Below are 21,630 nucleotides of genomic sequence, written 5' to 3'. Positions count from 1 at the left end.
TGTATCAGGGTCTCTGAGGACAGGTGTCAATCCATATGTCAAGGTGTCAATATGTCATATGTCAGGTGTCAATCCATATCCATTGTGATTTAGGAATGTTAGGTGATTTCTGCCCGTTATGGATTAAAACCAGACTCTGCATCAACTGTGTAATTTTCCATGGGAGTTTTGCCATGGATCCCCCTCCGGCCTGCCACAGTCCAGGTGTTAGTCCCCTTAAAACAACTTTTCCATCACTATTGTGGCCAGAAAGAGTCCCTGTGGGTTTTAAAATTTGCCTGCCCATTAAAGTCTATGGCGGTTCGCCTGGTTCGCGAACGTTTGCGGAAGTTCGAGTTCGCGAACCGAAAATTTTGTGTTCGCAACATCACTATATGTCACCTCTGCCTAAAGTACCTCCACCTATAGTACATAAGGCACCTACTATCTCCCTATCTTCTCCCCCACATTTTGATGGTAACATTCAAGAATGCCGAGGATTTCTGAATCAAATTGAGTACCACTTTGACGCCTCACCAGGATATTTTACCACGGATAGAGCCAAGATTGGTTACCTAATGAACCAACTTAAAGGTAAAGTCTTATCCTGGGCCAATACTTTATGGGAGAGTAATAGGAGTATAGCGTATAACTTCCAGGATTTCTTTGCGGAATTCAAATTAACATTTGAACCATTGGGCAGGGAGGATGATGCTTCGACTGCCCTAATGCGTATCAAACAAGGGAACCAGTCTATCTTAGATTATACCATATAATTTGGCACCTTGGCTTCTGAGGTAGACTGGACTAATAGCGGTTTAATCTCTGCATTTAAAGAGGGATTATCCAATTCAATTGGTGATGACATTTCTGGAAAAAGATGCTGCCAAAGATCTACCTAAAAGGTTAAATGAGTTCAGTACATATGTTATGCAGATTGATAACAGTCTTAGGACCAGGGAAATTACCAGAAATAGAACCAGACCTTTTGGCTATGTCACCTCTCTGTACAGTCCAAACCTGGACCTATGCAGTTAGGGGTCACTAGACTTTCAGAGGCAGAGAGAAAGTATACTGTCACAAGCACACTTCTGAGGAAGCCTTTTACAGGTGAAACGCGTCAAGTGGACTAATAGAGACTATATACTTATTTTTTACTTACTTTTATTACTTATTTTTGTTAATAAATTATCCTTTTTATTATACTGGGATTTTTTATTATTTTTTATTCCTGGCTACCAACTTGTTCCTTGGTGGGGACCATACCACCCAAGCTATTAAGACTAGAGCAAGTTCTGCTCTAGCAAATGTGAGTATAATACTTTATTAATTATTCACATATTTTTTATCTATACATATTGCACTATTTGGAGTTATTTTATTTTCCCATATATCGCACATCTGAGACTGTGAGGACAACTACATATCCTTAGGCGGGGATTGTTCCGTCCAGGCGTATTAACAGCTGAGCTCTAAGTTAGCTCTGGGCCATGTGAGTGTGGATTACTTATTACCAATTATCCACCCACTATATTTAATATACTACACTATTACTGTTTTTATGTTTTATGGTTTTTTGAGGTCAATTGATCATCGACCTGTTCCTTGGTGGGGATTGTACCACCTATGCCCTTAAGACTAGAGCAAGTTCTGCTCTAGCAAATGTGAGTGCGATATTTTATTACTTATTCACATATTTTATTTATACACACTGCACTATTTGGAGTTCTCTTATTTTTTCATATATCGCCCATCTGAGATCGTGAAAGAAAGTCACATATCCTTAGACGGGGATTGTTCCGTCCAGGCGTGTTAACAGCTGAGCTCTGAGTTAGCTCTGGGCCATGTGAGTGTGGATCACTTACCACTATTTATCCACCCACTATACCTGATATACCACACTATTATTGTTTCTATGTTTTATGTTTTCTTTGAGGTCAATTGTATAAGAAGACTACTTGATATTACCATTGTGTACGTATATTTATATATTTTTTACGTATCTATACTAAGGGCGCGGTTTCCTTCTTTTTCTTTTTTCACATTCATTCACTACAAGGTTGGGGTTCCTTGTATTGGTTACTGCTGCCATATCATCCTAAAATATATAGTGAGCGCCTAATCCACCAAAACTTACAGAGAGACAGTATAGGAGAAAGGAGGGTCTGTGTTTATACTGCGGTAAAAAAGGACATATGAGAAGTGCTTGTCGCATACGTTCGGAAACCTTCCCTTAAGGGGACAGGTCTTCGGTGTGATGGATATGTCCTCTGGTAATAACCAAAATAGATTTCTTCTTCATATCACTGCCCTTCGCAACAAGAAAAACTTTTCATGCAAAGCCCTGATTGACTCAGGTGTGGCAGGAAACTTCATTGACATACATTTTGTTAAAAAACATTTAATACCTATCAAGGAGAGATCACCACCTCTGGCTGTTGAGGCTATTGACAGGAGACGTCTCTCTCAACCCTTGATTACCCACAAAAACTTGCCTATTAACATTTCCAAAGTAGCTTTACACAAGGAAAACCATTCCAGATAATTGCTTCTCCTTCTTGTCCCATCATATTAGGATTTCTTTGGCTCATTAAGCACAATGCTCATATTGACTGTGCAAAGGGGGGAATACTGGATTGGGGTAAAGACTGTACAGAGAGATGTGTGTTACCCATTACCAAAAGAGTGGGCAGCCTCCAAAATTCCCATACCTTACTGGGAGGTTAAGGAGGTATTCAGTAAGAGTCAGACTGATATTCTACCTCCGCACAGATCATATGATTGCTCCATAAGTCTGCTACCCAGCGCTATGCCCCCCAAAGAGGCAGTGTATGCCTTATATCCACAGGAGAGTAGAATCATGGATGAGCACATCAAAGATTCCCTAAATAAGGTTCACATACGTAAATCATCCTTGCCTGCTGGTGCTGGGTTCTTTTTTGTATCTAAAAAAAGATAGTGAATTACGCACATGCATGGATTACAGGGCATTAAACAAGATCACCATAAAAAATGCCTATCCCATTCCCCTCATCTCCGAATTGTTTGACAGACTCCAGGGTGCTAAAGTATTTACTAAACTTGACATAGGAGTGCATACTATTTGGTAAGAATTAAGGATGATCATGAGTGGAAAACTGCATTTAACACTAGAAGTGGGCACTAAGAGTATCTTGTCATGCCCTTTGTGTTATGCAATGCTCCGGCCGTATTGCAGGACTTTATAAATGATGTGCTCAGAGACTATATTTATTCATTTGTTCTAATATACCTGGATGATATCTTTATTTATTCCCCTGACCTTCAGACTCCCCACACACCAGTGGTGTATCCTGGTTTCGTGCTGCCCTGACTGAGGTACAGTTTTTGGGGTATAATATTTCCGCTTCTGGTTTTCAAATAGATCCTCAGAAACTAGAGGCTGTTCTTCATTGGCCATTGCCTAATGGGCTAAAAGCCATTCAAAGGTTTATTAGTTTCGCTAATTACTACAGGAGATTTATCAAAGGGTTCTCTTCTGTGATAGCCCCCATCACCAATATGGCACGGAAGGGGGCTAGTTGTACTATATGGTCTAAGGAAGCTAGAGAAGCTTTTGAACTTGTTAAAAAAAATGTTTGCTTCAGATTACATTTTAGTACATCCTGACACTAGCAAAACCTTCATACTGGAGGTTGATGCCTCCAAAACCGGGGTAGGGCTGTTCTTTCTCGGAGGGTCAGGATACCCCTTTGCATCCGTGTGGGTTTTTCTCTAGAAAGTGGTCTCCAGCAGAGCATAATTAGGATATTGGTATCAGAATTGTTGGCCATTATACTAGCGCTTAAAGAGGGTTCCAAGGACCCCCTTTTGATCATCACTGATCACAAAAAATTGGCATATAATCGGTGATGCTAAACCACTGTCTTCTAGATGGGTGAGATCGTCTTTGGTCTTATCTCGCTTTAACTTTCTTATAACGAACAGACCTGGTCCCAAAAACTTTAAAGTTGATGCCTTATCTAGACAGTTTGACATTGAATCAGAACAAGAGACATTTCCTATTGTTGCACCTGAGTGTATCATTGCTTCCACTGTTCTCTCCTTATCACCTCTGCTTGGTGTCATTATAGAGGTTCAATCCCAGGCACCTTGCAATAAACCTCCAGATAAATTGTTTGTTCCATTGATCGAAAGAGAGAAGGTAATAAGGGTATTCCACAAAAATGGGACTGCTGGGCATCCAGGCATTAATAAGTCCACATCCACTATCCTGAGATCATTTTGATGGGATTCACTCAGGAAAGAGGTCAAAGAATAGGTGCAGGCCTGTTCAGTATGTGCAGTTTCTAAGGTTCCTCATAAACTTCCTTGTGGATTATTACATCCGCTTCCTGTACCTAGTGTTCCATGGTCTCATTTATCTATGGATTTCATAGTGGAACTTCCTACTTCTAATGGTTATACCACAATCCTTGAATACTTTTCCAATATGGCTTAGTTTGTTCCTCTCAAACAATTGCCTTCCTTTTAAAACCTGGTTCTTATCTTTTACGAGACATTGTCAGACTACATGGTATTCCTCAAAATATTGTGTCTGACAGAGGTTCTCTGTTTGTATCTTGTTTTTGTAGGGCTTTCAATAAACAGTTGGGTATTGAATTGTCATTCTCTTCCTCCTACCATCCCCAAACCAATGGCACGGCTGAAAGGGCTATCGTTGGAATTGTATTTACGTTGTTTTGTGAATAGCACACAAGGTAACTGGTCCAAATAATTGCCCTGGGCCGAGTTTGCCAGGAACAATGCCAACCATGACTCTTCCATAGTTCATTCTTTAGTCCATTCTTTGTCCATAACGGTCGTCATCCTACTGTCTTAGCAGTTGTTTTTTCTGACACAGCTATCCCAGCTCTAGATGATCGCCTCGCTTCTATTCGTGAGATTTGAAACAAAGTTCACTCTGCTCTCAAGACTGCGACTGCTCATTTTAAGTTTCATGCTGATAAACGGTGGGGTGCCAACCCTGTTTACCAGGTGGGTGAGATGGTGTGGTTATCATCGCACAACATCAAACTAAAAGTTCCTAGCATGAAGTTTGCCCCCAGATTCCTTGGTGCATTTCGTATCATTAGGAGAATTAATCCTGTCTACTATTCTCTGGCACTTCCTGCCTCCTTACGTATTCATAAAACATTTCCTGTTTTGTTACTCAAACTGCTTATTTGAAATAAGTATACTATCCCAAGTGTGCCCCGTCCTCCATTGGTTGTTTCATGACAGGGGGAGTATGACGTCTCCTCCATAATCGATTCCAGGTTTTCTCATTGTTCTTTGCAGTATTTGGTTGATTGGAGGGGGTATGGGCCTGCCGAGAGTTTTTGGGTTCCGGCTTCTGACATTCGTGCTGGCTGTCAGATTCGTTCTTTCCACACCAAGTTTCCTCTCAAGCCTGGTCCTGCCCGCCCAGTGAGCGGTCTTCAGGTGGGGGGTAATGTAACATAACGTATCACCTTGTGCTGCTCAGCAGCTATGCGCCAGTATACCTGACTCCTCAACATGTTGGATGCTGGCCGCTGCATCCACGGCGTTTTATAGCCACGCCATTTTACAGCCCCACGTCCGCCCATGGCAAGGACGACGTCAATGTGCGTGTGACGACGCACACACACGTTCTGGGATCAAAGGCCTGTTACGGCCAATCGGATCCATAGAAGGCTTATTTAAATAAATGTTTACTTCTCATTGCCCTGTCATTGTTTCCCTTAGTAGGTTGTCCGAGAGTGTGTTTCTGAGCATTTATTTCTGGCTTCTGACTTTGGCTTCGTTTTGACTTCCCTGTATTCTAGTATCCTTGACATTTGGCTTTCCCTCATCGTTGTGTCTCCTTCTGTGTACCTGACCTTGGCAAGTATTCTGACTATTGTTTGGTACGTTAAGTCCGACCATTCCAAGACGTTACCTTTATTCCTAGGTGTGATATAATTCTGCGTGCTGGATCTACAAGTAATCCTGACACATCCCACCTATGAATAGAGGCGGAGACAGATCCTGATTTCTACTACAGAGAGAAACTTTTTGGATCAGGACTTTGGATACGGTGCAACCCAAAGGACTAAACGAATATATTTCCTGTAATTCATTCTTAAAGGACCACTCTAGTGCCAGGAAAACATACTCGTTTTCCTGGCACTAGAGTGCCCTGAGGGTGCCCCCACCCTCAGGGACCCACTCCCGCCGGGCTCTGGGGGGAGGAAGGGGTTAAACTTACCTCTTTCTCCAGCGCCGGGCGGGGAGTTTTCCTCCTCCTCTCCTTCCTTGCGACGTCATCGTCTGAATGCGCATGCGCGGCAGGAGCCGCGCTCGCATTCAGCCGGTCGCATAGGAAAGCATTTACAATGCTTTCCTATGGACGCTTGCGTGCTCTCACTGTGATTTTCACAGTGAGAAGTACGCAAGCGCCTCTAGCGGCTGTCAATGAGAAAGCCACTAGAGGTTTTGGAGGCTGGATTAACCCTCAGTATAAACATAGCAGTTTCTCTGAAACTGCTATGTTTATAAAAAAAAAAGGGTTAATCCTAGAGGGACCTGGCACCCAGACCACTTCATTAAGCTGAAGTGGTCTGGGTGCCTAGAGTGGTCCTTTAAGCAATCATTAAAAAAGTTGGTTATTTTTAGGTTTTTAGCCTTGAGTCCTCCTCTGCAAAATGATTAGACAATTTTGGAATACATAGTTTATTTTTGCGGTTTAGAATATTGGTATTAGTATCATACTAGATCAGAATATAGTTTAATATATTATTACTTATACCGAGGTAACACTTTTATCAAATATTGAACAATTTTATATATTTTTTGTTTCTTATACGATGATTAGCGTAAGTAGACATTAGCAGTTTCGTTAGACATTCAGGAAAGCTTGCTATATATTGTGCCCAAACACAAAGATAAAGCATCGCGCTTACAGCAGCAGTAGCTTAGTATCCAACAGCTTAAAATACATAGTAAAAACAAAGAGAAAGTTACCTGCGCTCTGGCCTAAATCCCCATGTACATTTAAACAAAATGGAGGCTCTTTAGTTTTATTCCAATGGCCATTTGAATATACAAGCTCACCAGCCACGTCAAGGCAAGCCTCAATAGGTGAGTTCCTACACTAGCCATTAGATATGCTGATATCAGCCAAGAATCTCCAGTAAGACAGGAAGGGGTATTTTATAAACCCTTTCACATTTAACCCTTTATAGGGCTTCTACACATACAATAAACTTACTCAGCGAGGCACATTGGTTTCCACCAGCTCTACCTTAAAGAAGCATAACTTGAAATTTTCATCCATCCGGACTACAGGAAATGTCTCCAATTCCTTTGGAGAGACCAGCCCTTGCTAATTAATTGCCTACCGTTTGGCCTCTCCGCATCCTGGTGTTTCACCAAACTAATGAAACCGATCATGGCCTTAATTCAAGAACATGGGATTCACTCTATCATATCTGGACAATTTCTTTCTGATGGCCCAGGATCATCAACTTCAAGTCCAGACAAGCGTTTTCCAGTTCCTTAAGGGCCTAAGTTTCATGCACAGAAATCCAATGGTTCATGTTTCTTATCAACTCTATTTCTTTAACATCTGAAGGCATCTTTATTTTTGGCTGACTGTACTAAATTTCATTCCTTGTTTTTTTGGGGGGGGTTTATCCTTCTTTTACACTTTGACCCAACGTTTGTGTGGCACATTGTGTCTGCTCTTATATTCTAGCTACCGTTTCACTCCTCTTCCACACGTCTGTTATTGATTTCTAATGTGAAACTCCATAAACTGGTTTCTTCTTCTTTGGGGGCTTGGATATATTTGATTCTCTCTCTTGTTAGGGTTGATTGTTCCTTCAGTTCCGTTTGTGGCGCAGCAGCTTCTGAGTAGTCACAGGAATCTACTTTCTGCACCTTTTATTTCCATCCCTGGTAGCATTCATCTATCGCAATTAAAAATGCAAATATGAAGCCTCCTGTCTTGTATAAAAATGAGAGATTACCCTTGCCTTGGTGACAGTACAGACTGAATAAACAAAATGTTAATATATACCCTCCCTTTCATTAGATTCTACCTTTTTTTCCTGATATTCTCTTTTCATGATGTGTTTTCGATCATCTCTAATTGTTCATTTATTTTGGTATATATTGTTTAGGTCTTTATATTCTACATTTTCACCTTGTTGACGGAATTGTTTATAACATGAAGCTGCTTGTGACGATTTCCAATAACGTTTACAGATTCTATTCTTTTTCTCCTTGTGTGAAGACTTCCCACACAGCTATTTCCTACTGAAGTTATATAAAATGTTCAAACAATTTTTTATCCGCTTTTTAACAGATGGCATTTGCTACACTGACTCCTGTTTCATCATCAGCAAGACAGAGGATGAGGGAGGGGACTGTTAAGGGTTTTGTGCTTTGATCTATTTTCTGATTGTAAAACCCTTTCAAGGTATTACCAGGGAAAACCTTCCTCATAGATGACTATGACTTGTGTAAGGACATGAACAAATTAACATTAATTGAGTTCCTTCATGAACGCCTCCCCAAATAACTTCCCTTGCACCTGTGGGATGAGGTCTTTGGCCCCTAAAACTGCTAGTTTCTCATCAATATAATACAGTGCTGCTTGGCGTCTCCTTGAAGAGAGGGCCACATTGGTATTTCCCAGGAAGCAGAAGCATCATTGTGCCCACTCCCTAATGTCGTGCATCTACTTATGCACCATGTCTGCTTCAAAGGCCTCAGTTCTGGAATAGGCATCATCTGTCAGGTACATGACATGGGCCAGTGGCCCAATAGCATCCAGGAGTTTGTTTTGTGCATCTTTAAATCCCATTTTGATCCCTTTGCGTGGCTCTTTGCCCCTGCAGACCAGTAAAGTCAGCATCAGATGGTTGAATTCTGGAGTATATGCCACTTTATCCAATAGCGATGGGTGTGGGCATTCCAACTGCAAATGCTTGTGGACCTTGTCCAGGGACTTTCGGATCTAGAAATGCATAAACTTTGTGATGTGGTCCGGTGGCATCCAATTCCCAGAGCGGGGGTAAACAGTTAACGAGTAGCATACAGGAAAACCTCTGCTTTGGCCTAGGAAGGTGTCTCTACACTCTGCACTTTCGTTCCTCAGAGTTAAGTGTCCTTAACGAAGGAAGAGCCTAACTTTGATGTAGAGCCCCAAGATCAACGATCCAAATGCAATGCATTGGCCTGCCACTTCCCTAGGATCAAGTGTGAATGAGCAATTCATGCTCCTCGTCAGAAGAGGGATCATGTGTGGGCTACATGGCTGATTGCACAGGGCTGTTCTGTGCCTGAGGGGCGCCTTACCCTTTGTCAGCTTGGTTTTGGCACCAACGCCTTTCCAATGGTGTTTTGCCAGGCATGAGGAGTAGGAATCAAAGTTGACCCTATAGTGAACATACTTAGAGGGTTCAGGGCTCGCTTGGAATGCTTTTTAAAGCACCTTCTCAACTGCAGCAGCCACAACAGCGTTGATCATGGCCTGCAGGCCCATAGGGTTTGTCAAGTGTACTGTTAAATTGGAGGCTCACAGACTGTGGTAAAAATAGAGAATGGTCGTACAGACTGTCAAATGGCAATAAAATAAGGCAGGCACATAGGGCAGGAGAGGCCTAGGAATGAGGAGTCAACAGGTTGAGAGCAGCCTGTAACAATGGCAACCACGGTCAGTATAACCAAATAAAGTTCTAATTTACTGGGGCACACCCAGGAAACAAAGAGCCTGCATGCACAGGCCCCCCACTCAGCAGCACTAGTATAAAATGTGACACAAATGGGTCTCATCCCAAGCCAGTATATCAGGGTAACTGGAATTCAAAATTTCCCTTGGAGCAATATGCACCTGAACCTGGTCCCAAGTAGCAAAGATGTGACTCAAAGTGGCAAGGCAAATTTCCAAGTCAGTGTGAGAGGCTCCGTTCCGCTGTTTGAACCAACACATAAGAAAATGGCTGCTCAGAATCTCGCAATATCAGAGATCCAAGATGCCTACCGCTATCCTACGGATGAGATTCACAGATGAAATTTTGCCAGCGACGAATGAACAGTGTTTGGCGTGGGCTAAATGTAGCCGCGAATAGAGACATTCAGCCATTCTCAGCTAAAAGAAGAGCAACAAGTGGGTAAGGAATGTGTGTTGCCTCAAACTACACAAAGTAAACGTTTGGCCAACTGTGACCGAATTAAACACACCACAGAGTAAGTGTGGCTGGCGCCGTACACTTATTTGAAGTTTGGCAAATTAGTGACCACGAGTGGCAAACGCTGCGAATACACAGACCTGGCTAAGGGAAGGCCCAGTATTAACCAGGAGACCAGTGTCATGGGCTCAGAGAGGGTGGGGATGCCCCAGAGATGTCTAGGGTGAAACATGGAACTAGTCCAGAAGCCCCACTAAATACCACAAGGGGGAAAAAATTAGGACGCGGAAGGGACCAAGACACAGAAGGCCCTAAACCACCCCAAATAATTTAAGAATAATATATGTCAAGAGGAGAAATCATGCAAGAAGTGAAGGTGAACACTGTTAAAATACAGCCAACACTATAAGAGGGATAAATCAAAACTCTGACCTTATCCTTGTAAAGAAGCAGCAAAAAAGGGGATGTTTCAGTCATATGTGCCCCTTATTACCTTCTTAATATGCTTGTTCTTAGTTTACTTTGAAGCTATGGAGTTGGTAAAGAAAGTTAAATACGAAATATGGAGCCTTCTGTCATGTTGTAAAATTAATTAACTGGACATTACAGATAAAAACAGTCTGAAGAAACATATTAAAGAGTTTAAATGTACTTATTTTGTTACATTTGGTTTTCTTTAAGAGGAGGTGAACATGGGATTAAAGTAAAAAAAAATTCTCCAAATTTAGTGTTTGAGGGTTTACATTTTGGATTAAGGAATTGGTTTGTTTAAGTTTAGAGTTATGGAAAATACATTTTTGTTTGCAAATAAATCTTAAGATTCTACATGCTAAGTATTCACCCACCAGCCCACCTAAGCTCCAAAAATGGCACATCGTAAGTGCTGTAATAGGCACACACTAGAGTACATGCACCTGTAGACAGGTCCTTCTCTGCTTAGCAGCAAATCTGACCCTGTGTATACTGCTGTATGTCATTGAACCTTGCTGTGCACATTTTTCATCTGAGGAAGAAATACTGTTTAAGGGCAACAGGGATGCTACATCAAATATCTTGCACCTCGTTTACAAACCGTTCTCACTCAGAAATTAATATTCTGTGAGCTTCCTGACAGAATATGCCAGAAATACCCATGATGATGTAAACATGCTGGTAGTTTATGTTAATACCTGGATACAATGTGTACAGCAAAAAAACACACTATAGAATTGTCTTACCTCTCTTTATCAGAGAAGGGTACGGCTTCAAATATAGTTTCGTATTCAGACTTCAGGTGCTCCAGTATCTTTACTGAATACTTAGAAATATGTCTGACAGCCTAAAAGTGAATATTAGTGTTACAGGAGCGAGAATTAATACTTTATTCAATATTTCTTTGAAAATATATTTTCTTAAACAGAAATAAGACTATTATGTCAGTGGCATGATTTATGCAAAATTACACTATAATCACATCTGTTGGAATAGGAGTAGTAATAGGTGTAAACACTTAAATATGGACATATGGTCATTGTGCACAGGCCTATTTCTTCCAATACAAATGAGCAATGGAGTGATTTGGTGGAATGATACATTTTGTCTTCATGGGCCTTCTTGAATTGAACATTAAATGAACAAACTGGGCACCCACATAACCTAAATGGACACTAGACACCAGAATCACTACAGCTTAAAGGTAAACTATCAGTGCTAGGAATACAAAGTTTTATTCCTAGCATGATATTGCAGCCTCCCCCACAGTGCAGAAAGGGTTAAAAACCTTGTGCCACGTCCCTCTTTATTGGATTAGCAATAGCTGCCCAGTTGTTTGTCATTTTTTTTTATAACAGCCACTGGCGGTTTATTGTTTACAGATGACCTTATTTAACATCCCTTATACTAATATAGGGATCATACTGACCCCCTCAGGCAAATGGTGAGGGAAAGCATTTAGGAAGTAGTAGGGAGCTTTTTTTTTTTTTTTTTTTATATTGCATTGAGGGAGCCGCGAGTCGGTAGTCACCTCCTTGTAATAAATCACAAGCAAATGAAAAAAACTAATTGCACCAACAAAATGTTGTCCAACCAGCAATTCATTTTTCATTTAATTTGTTGTAATTTATATTTGGGCATTCGTCTTTTGGACGAATAGCTAAAATTCTGACGAAAATGTGTATCTGAAAACAAGTGCCTAAAGGGAAACCATAGGCACCCAGTGTCAAGATTACGGTTTGATCCAGCACGTAGAACTGTATAGCACGGATGACAAATAAGTAACGTATTACCGGTCCTTAGAATGGCCGGATTTAACGTACATAGAATAGTCAAAACACTAGCCGAGGTCAGGGAACACAGAAAGGGACGCATCGATGAGGAAATAAAACCAGGTAGAAAATTATAAACAGGAACACTCTCTCTGACAACCACAAGGGAAACCACGACAGGGCACTGAGCAGGATGAGAATTGGGCCTAAATACCCCTCTTTTAGTTCTGATAGGCTGTAACCGGCCTTTGACCCCAAAGTCAGTTACCAGGCTTCATTTGCATAATTGCTGCTCAGCATTAACCCTTCTGTGGATTAGGTTGCTGCTCGGCACAACTTTTCCTGTGTGGACAGTAAATGTCATTAACCACATTTCTATAAGCGGATGAATACGTGACACCCAGACCACTTTAGCTCATTGAAGTGGTCTGGGTGCAAACTCCCATCACCCTTAACCATAGGCGTGCGCAGCCTATTGCATTAGGGTGTGCACCCTAAAGCACAAACACACGCCGCATGTGTAATATATATATATATATATATACACACACACATACACTGCTGTGTGTGTGTGTGCTGCTAGTGTGCTGTGTGAGGGTGGCGTGAGGGTGCTGTTAGTGTGTGTCTGAGGGTGCTGTTAGTGTGATGTGTGTGGGTGTCGTGTATTTGTGAGGGTGCTGTTTGTGTGTGTGTGTTGGGGTGTTTGTGAGGGTGCTGTTAGTGTGCTGTGTGTGTGAGCGTGCTGTATGTGTCTAGGTGCTGTGTGTGTGTGGGCTGTATGTTTGGAGGGATTGTGGAGGTGGGGGCAGATTAGTAAATATCCCCCCTCCCTACCTTATGTAGGGAGGGGGGATCCTTGCTGCCATGCGCCATCCCTTGTGGTCCAGTGGAGAGTGAACTCTAGCCCGCAGAGCTAGAGTTAACTCTCGCGAGATCTGAGTGTTGCCGTGGCAATGCTCAGATCTTGTGAGAGGAACCTGGCAGAGCTGCTGTCTAGAGCTCCCCGGGTCCTCTCCTGCCTCCCTCCATGTTGCTGTGGGTTGGTGAGGTAGATCTTTGATCTCCCCGCCAGCCCATGGAGGCTAAGAGCAGAGCCGGCACTCAGATAGTGCCGTCTCTGCGTGAGCCGACAGGGGAGATCCAGAGATCTCCGGAGAAGTCCTGGGGAATAAAGTGTGGGAACTCTTTTCCCACCCCCAAAAAAATAATATACACATGTGTGTGTGTGTGTGTGTGTGTATGTGTATATATATATATATATATATATATATATATATACATATATACTGACACACATACACAGACACACACATACACTCACAGACACACACATACACTCACAGACACACACATACACTCACAGACACACACAGACACACACATACACTCACAGACACACACATACACTCACAGACACACACATTCACAGACACACACACACTCAGACAGACAGACAGACAGACACACACATACATTCAGACACACACACACACATTCAGACACACACACACACATTCAGACACACACACACACATACATTCACAGACACACACACATTCACAGACACACATACACACTCAGACAGACAGACACACTTACAGACACACACATACATTCACAGACACACACACACTCAGACAGACAGACACACTCAGACAGACAGACACACTTACAGACACACACACACACATACATTCACAGACACATACACACACACTCAGACAGACAGACATACTTACAGACACACACACACACACACACATACACAGACACATACACACACACATACATTCACAGACACATACACACACACTCAGACAGACAGACATACTTACAGACACACACACACATACATTCACAGACACATACACACACACTCAGACAGACAGACACACTTACAGACACAGGCACACTTACAGACACACACATACAAATTATTTTTCTTTTAATAAAAAAATGTCCACCCAGCCTCCCTACCTGGAGTGCTGGCGTGGACTTGTCCCTGGGGTCCAGTGGGTCGGGTGCCTGTCTTCATTTCAGCCGCGGCGAGGGAGCTGTGTGCTCTCTGCTCCCTCTCACCGCGCGGGCTGTCTGCTGTAGCTGGGAGCCGGAATATGACGTCATATTCCGGCTCCCAGCATCAGCAAACGGTGCGCGGCGAGAGGAAGCAGAGAGCACACAGCTCCCTCGCCGTGGCTGAGATGAAGACAGGCACCCGACCGGGGGGGGGGGGGGTTGATCACCTCTTGCGCCCCCCCCCCCCCATGACAGGGGGAACATGGGTCCAGAAGGGGGCATTTGAGTGCCTGCAGGAACAGCGTTCCTGCTCAAATAAAAGTGCAGGAACGCTGTTCCTGCAGGAATCAATACATAGTGCGTGCCATGGGGATTAGGGTGTGCCCAGGCACACCCGGCACACCCCGTGCGCACGCCTATGCCCTTAACCCTCCAAGTATTATTGCAGTTTTTATAAAAAGTCCTCCTCTAGTGGCTATCATTAGGGCCATACTTTGTGGAGTTCTGTCCTCTCATTGCTCTCTAAATCTCCCCTTGTATGCTAATGTAGGGTTTCTCTACCTATTGGCCATATTTGGGAAAGAACACTGCCTCAGTTTATAACTTTTATCCAGTCTTGTCTGCTCAAGTTATTGGAGAGCAAGGGAAGTAGTGAAACTTCCCCAACAGGACATGTGGGAGCATACCATATGAAGGTTTACTGTGTTCAAAAGATTTGTGTCAGAGGTATTGTGGAATTGAACTTAAATGATACTGTAAGTCACTACTTAGAGATGTGGCACCATTTTGTAACAGAATGCAAAAAAATTAACAGATTTATTTTCTACATTCTATTCACTGCCAGACCAAACTGTGGAATGTGACTACGCAAACACTGATTTTCGATACAACATCTCTTACACATAGAAATCAAAGTATTTGGAAGGGAGGTTAAACATGTGAATATATATATATATATATATATATATATATATATATATATATATATATATATATATATATATATATATATATATATATATATATACTGACACACATACACAGACACACACATACACTCACAGACACACACACATTCACAGACAGACAGACAGACACACAGACAGACAGACACACTTACAGACACACACACATACATTCACAGACACATACACACACATACACACACACACAGTGTCTCACAAAAGTGAGTACATCCCTCACATTTGTTGTAAATATTATTATTATATGTTTTCATGTGACAACACTGATGAAATGACACTCTGCTGCAATGTAAAGTAGTAAGTGTACAGCCTGTATAACAGTGTAAATGTGTTGTCCCCTCAAATTAACTCAATACACAGCCATAAATGTCTAAACCGTTGGCAACAAAAGAGTACACCCCTAACTGGAAATGTCCAAATTTGGCCCAAAGTGTCAATATTTTACAGCACTGCCTTAACCCTCATGGGCATGGAGTTCACCAGAGCTTCACAGGTTGCCACTGGAGTCCTCTTCCACTCCTCCATGACGACATCACGGAGCTGGTGGATGTTAGAGACCTTTCACTCCTCAACCTTCCATTTTAAGATGTCCCACAGATGCTCAATAGGGTTTAGGTCTAGAGACATGCTTGGCCAGTCCATCGCCTTTACCTTCAGCTTCTTTAGCAAGGCAGTGGTAGTCTTGGAGGTGTGTTTGGGGTCGTTATCATGTTGGAATACTGCCCTGCGGCCCAGTCTCCAAAGGGAGGGGATCATGCTCTGCTTCAGGACGTCACAGTACATGTTGGCATTCATGGTTCCTTCAATGAACTGTAGCTCCCTAGTGCCGTCAGCACTCATGCAGGCCCAGACCATGACTCTCACGACCATATTTGACTGTAGGCAGGACACACTTGTCTTTGTATTCCTCACCTGGTTGCCGCCAAACACGCTTGACACCATCTAAACCCAAAAAGTTTATTTTGGTCTCATCGGACCACAGTACATGGTTCCAGTAATCCATGTTCTTAGTCTGCTTGTCTTCAGCAAACTGTGTGCGGGCTTTCTTGTGCATCATCTTTAGAAGAGGCTTCCTTCTGGGACGAGACCCATGCAGACCAATTTGATGCAGTGTGCGGCGTATGGTCTGAACACTGACAGGCTGACGTCCCCCACCCCTTCAACCCCTGCAGCAATGCTGGCAGCACTCATACATCTATTTCCCACAGACAACCTCTGGATAGGACGCTGAGCTTGTGCACTCTCTTCTTTGCTCGACCATGGTGAGGCCTGTTCTCAGTGGAACCTGTCCTGTGAAACCGCTGTATGGTCTTGCCCACCATGCTGAAGCTCAGTTTCAGGGTCATGGCAATCTTCTTATAGCCTAGGCAATCTTTCTGTAGAGCAAAGAAAAAGTTACCTGCGCTCTCTCCTAAATCCCTATGTATATTTAAACAAATGGAGGTCATTTAACATCAAGGCAGACTCCCCAGGCAGGTCCTACACTGACCTTTCACCTTGCTTCCTTGAGCTTCTGGCAAAGATATATTTTTATATTTTAATTTAATTTTTTTTTAAACATCAGATAATGGTATTTGATTCATAATATCTTTATAATATGTTTTAATATCAGACACCTTATTTGTTAAAACAATTATTTTATAATTTTATACTTTTTTAAATATTTATATTTAAACAAAGTGACGTAGCTACAGTCTACCTCAATTACACAACCATTCACACTAATCTCATACATTCTTGAGCACTGTCGGGAGGAGAGGGGATCAGCCTTCTAGGCCACCTCTGAAACGTCCACATTCTCCCAGGGATTCCATATTCTATAGTATTCCTCTTTTTTCCCATATTGACATACACTGCTTTTTCCATCGTTTTTTGAAAATTTATCTGAGCTTGTATCTCCGACCACGACGGGATTATACTAGTTTTCCATCGCCTAGCCAGACAGATTTTTGATGCCATTATAATCTGTATCGTCAGTCTATGAAAATAAATATTGCTATCTGGTAAATCTAAATGAAATAAGAATGTATAAGAGGTTAATCGGATATTCATTCCATAAATTCCACCTATTACCAATTCCAATTTATTTTTCACTAATTGAAGCCTTGGGCAGTCCCACCATATATGTATATGTGTGCCCATAAACAGATTACATCGCCAACAAATATCACTAGAACCTGTTTGAAATTTAAAAAGTTTTACTGGTACCACGTACCACCGATGTAGAATCTTGATGTAATTCTCATAAATAATAATATTATGTATTGTTTTTTTTTTGTTAATTTAAATGCCTTTGCCCAATCTTCTTCAGAAAAAAACTATTTTTATTTTTTGTTCCCAACTACTGATTTTATTTAGTTTGTTCCTAGGAGTATAATCATATAATATTCGATTTATTTTTGAAATTATCTTATCTTTCCCCTTAATCGATATAATTTTATCAAAGATCTTCTTCAATACACTTAGTTTTCAGAATGTTTCTTATTTTTTGGTAAGTTAAGAACTCAGATTTTAAAGGGGTATTTAATTCATATATTTCTTGAAAAGACTGTTTTTATCTATATAAAAATCTCCCATGACTTTATATCCGTCCTGTTTCCATTTGCTCAGATTTATATCAATTAGATATCCCTTCAGTACCTCTACTGGAGCGGATACTGAAATATTATTTTAAATTTTATATATTTTTTTTTAGATAATTCATATAATTATATAGTTCTATCAAGATATTATTTTGTACTTTTAATTTTTTTAAAGCTATTTTATCCAGCCAAATTAAGGCAATTGAGTCTAAATTATTCGATAGTCGTTCTATATTTACCCAAGAAGTTTGTTCTGAATCTTTAAACTTTGAATTCATTAAGTGCCTAATCATAATTGCATCGTGTTTCATTATCAAATCAGGAAAACATACTCCTCCTTCATTTTGTCTTCGGCTTAATATTTGGTATGATGTTCTTGGCTTTTTATATCCCCAAACAAATTTCAGGAAGGTTTCATGAAACTCGAGCAATGTTTTTTTTGGTATCCTCATTGGGATTGATCATTAAATATTCAAGTTTGGGTAATACGTAATCTTTAATAACGCTTATTCTCCTCATCCATGAAATATATAAAGGTTTCCATATAGATAATGTATTTTTTATATCCTGAAGAAGAGGTAGATCATTTATCTCAATAATTTTGTTCCAACTAAATCCCAATCTAACTCCCAAATATTCAATACATTCAAGTGTCCATTTAAATTTATACTTCTCTTTTAAAATATTGAGATCCGATTCTAAGAAGTTATAATACAGAACAAGAGATTTTGACATATTGATTTTATAGTTTGAAAATAAGCTAAATTGTTCAATGCTCGATATTACTGCTGGAATATATGTATTAGGTGAAGATATTGTAAGGATTACGTCGTCAGCATATAGTGAAATCTTATATTGCAGGGCTGCTATATTAATTCCCTGTATCTCTTTTGTTTTGTCTGATCAATGCGGCCAATGGTTCTATGGTAAGAATATAAAGCATTGGAGCCAATGGACATCCTTGTCTCGTCCCATTGTTTATCATAAATCCTTTAGAATTCAATCCCCCACCACATACTTTTGCCGATGGTAATTTACATAAACTCATTATTCGATCATAAAAAATATCTTGTATCCCAAAAGTTGTTAAGACCTCCGACATGAATACCCAACTAACCCTATCAAAGGCCTTTTCGGCATCTAAAGCGGCAAAAACTACAGGGTCATTATCTCTATTTATTTTTTGTATCAAATTCAAAATTTCTCGTATATTGTCACTTCCACTCCTATTACCCACAAAACCTGTTTGATCTTGATGAATTAGGCTGGCTATTATGTTTTTCATTCTTTCCGCTATGATCTTAGAATATAGCTTAATGTCAATATTTATAAGAGAAATTGGACGATAATTACTAACGTAATTCGGGTCTTTACCTGGCTTAAGAATTGGAATTATATTTGTTTGCAACATTTCTCTAGGAAATTCCATCTGATTGCCAATTCCATTAAATAGTTTATTTAGTATTGGAAGAACCGAGACCCCAAATCTCTTAAAAAACAATAATGTATACCCATCTGGGCCTGGAGCTTTTCCTGTTTTTAGTTCTTTAATATTCCTCTCTCTCTTCATTGGTTATGGGAGCATTTAATTCTGATAATGTTGTACTATCCACCTTTGGGAGTTTAATTTTCTTCAAAAAATCTCTGATACCTGATATTGATACCTTAGGAGTAATCAAATTATATAAAGATTTAGTATTCTTCAAAAGCGTTACTAATTGATTCAGGGGATAAACATATCTTATTTCCAGCAACTATTTTCTTAATTAGAGAAAGGTTTTTCTTAGATTTTAATTTATTTGAGAATGATTTCCCCACTCTGTTATCTGCATAATACCATAATTGATTTAATTTCAAAATAGCATTTGATGTTTTAAGTTCTAATCTCTTTTTTATTTCCTTTTGGAGATCATTTATTTTTTGCATGTTATATACTGTTACCTTCTGTTTGTTCTCTTTTTCCAACAGTGCTAAGGAGATATATAAATCCTGTAATGGTTTACCCAGCTTTCTCTTTTGTCAAATCCCCATTTTGATTAGAACTCCTCTTATATAACATTTAAATGTACACCATAAAATACCTATATTTACTTCCCCATTATCATTATTTTTAATAAATTCGTCTCTTTTGATTTGCAAAAATGTAAGATTCTCTTCTGATTTCAATATAGCTTCGTCTAATCTCCATTGAGGTATATTTCCTCCTTTATTTTCCTCATTTATCTCCAGGGTTAATGGAGCGTGATCTGACCAGGTGATAACCTCTATCTTAGAATTTACGAACATTTCTAAATTATAGGCATCTGTAATAAATAAATCAATTTTCGAGTAGACTTTATGAACCTTAGAAAAAAAAGAATAATCTCTTTCTCTAGGATGTTGAACCCTCCATATGTCATAATTAAATTCAGACAAAAGAGCTTAAAATTTTTTAATTTTCTTCCTTTCCCCTCGGTTATTCTTGTTTATTATCTGTTTTTTGGTTCTGTCAATTTTATCATCTGGGGCCACATTCATGTCTCCCGCTATTAATAATCTCACTTTTTGTATTTTGAGAGTATTTGAGAATATACATTTGGGGCATAGAATATACATTTGGGGCATAGATCTGTATAATGTGCAGTTACGACAGGTAAAAGAACGATTCTTCCATACAGCTTAGGAGAGATAACAAGTCACATTGAATGTACAGCATAAAAGGGACTAATACAGGAAAGGGGGAGGGGTGTACCTGAAGCAGCATGCAAACTTCTGAGTGGCACAAGAGACAACCTTAAGATGAACATTAAAGAAACAGTACATTATAATAAAACAATATCATGTAACATGACACTCCCCGCCTGAAATCTTTAGATTTTTTTGTTTTTGATGGACAATAATTTTAAGGTAGAGTGCCAGATTCTGTGTGTGTGTGTGTAATATATATATATATATATATATATATATATATATATATATATATATATATATATATATATATATATATATATATATATATATATATATATATATATATATATCTCCAAATGTCTAAGTCCAACTTGAACCTGTAAGTGAAGAAAACATCGGAAAATAATACTGGAGTGTAAACCATAAATACGAGATACCTGCAAAACAAAGAAGGTATCCAGTAAATGAGCAATAAAACATGAAGTCCAACAGCAGATGGCTAGAATCCTGTAATCTACAGTTTATAGCCGTGGAGCTTCAACAGTGGCATAGTTAACAGTTATAGTGGCATTCTCCCCGCCATAGCACCGTACCGCCTGGTACTCTTGCATAAATCACTCACTTGGGAGAAGAAGTACCAATTCTGTGATTGGTCGTGAGAAAGTCTGAGTCGCCTACCTTGAGGTTGGGTGTTTGCCATTTGGAACGGCTTTGAAGGGTATGCAGGTACTCCTTTCTCCAGTGGTGCCAAAACACGTTGGCTAGGTGTTGCATCGGTTTCCATTGACTCCTATAGATATCCTTCGGGTCGATCTCAGCAGAAGATATCACAGTAGTCCCAACCTTCTGAGTAAGGAGTGTGGCTGGGGTAAGAATCACTGGAGAATCAGGATCAGAAGATACTGGTACTAGAGGCCTTGCATTAATGATGGCGGACACTTCCGAGAGAAGGGTACCCAAAGTCTCATGAGTCAATAGT

At 40.3% G+C, this 21,630-nt stretch overlaps 1 protein-coding gene across 1 annotated transcript in view; it reads right to left on the bottom strand.

The window, feature by feature from the left end:
- The window catches only part of LOC134570761 (putative methyltransferase DDB_G0268948), a 111,758-nt gene that overhangs the window by 9,567 nt on the left and 80,561 nt on the right, over positions 1-21,630 (bottom strand). The window contains exon 5 of the mRNA XM_063428728.1: positions 11,375-11,475. Within this exon, the coding sequence (XP_063284798.1) occupies positions 11,375-11,475 (101 nt within the window). The remainder of the gene's footprint in view (positions 1-11,374; positions 11,476-21,630) is intronic.

The sequence above is a fragment of the Pelobates fuscus genome, chromosome 8, assembly GCF_036172605.1.
Source record: "Pelobates fuscus isolate aPelFus1 chromosome 8, aPelFus1.pri, whole genome shotgun sequence".
Taxonomy (NCBI): Eukaryota; Metazoa; Chordata; class Amphibia; order Anura; family Pelobatidae; genus Pelobates; species Pelobates fuscus.
Note: the sequence above shows the minus strand (reverse complement) of the source record. Positions and strands in the feature narration are given on the sequence as shown.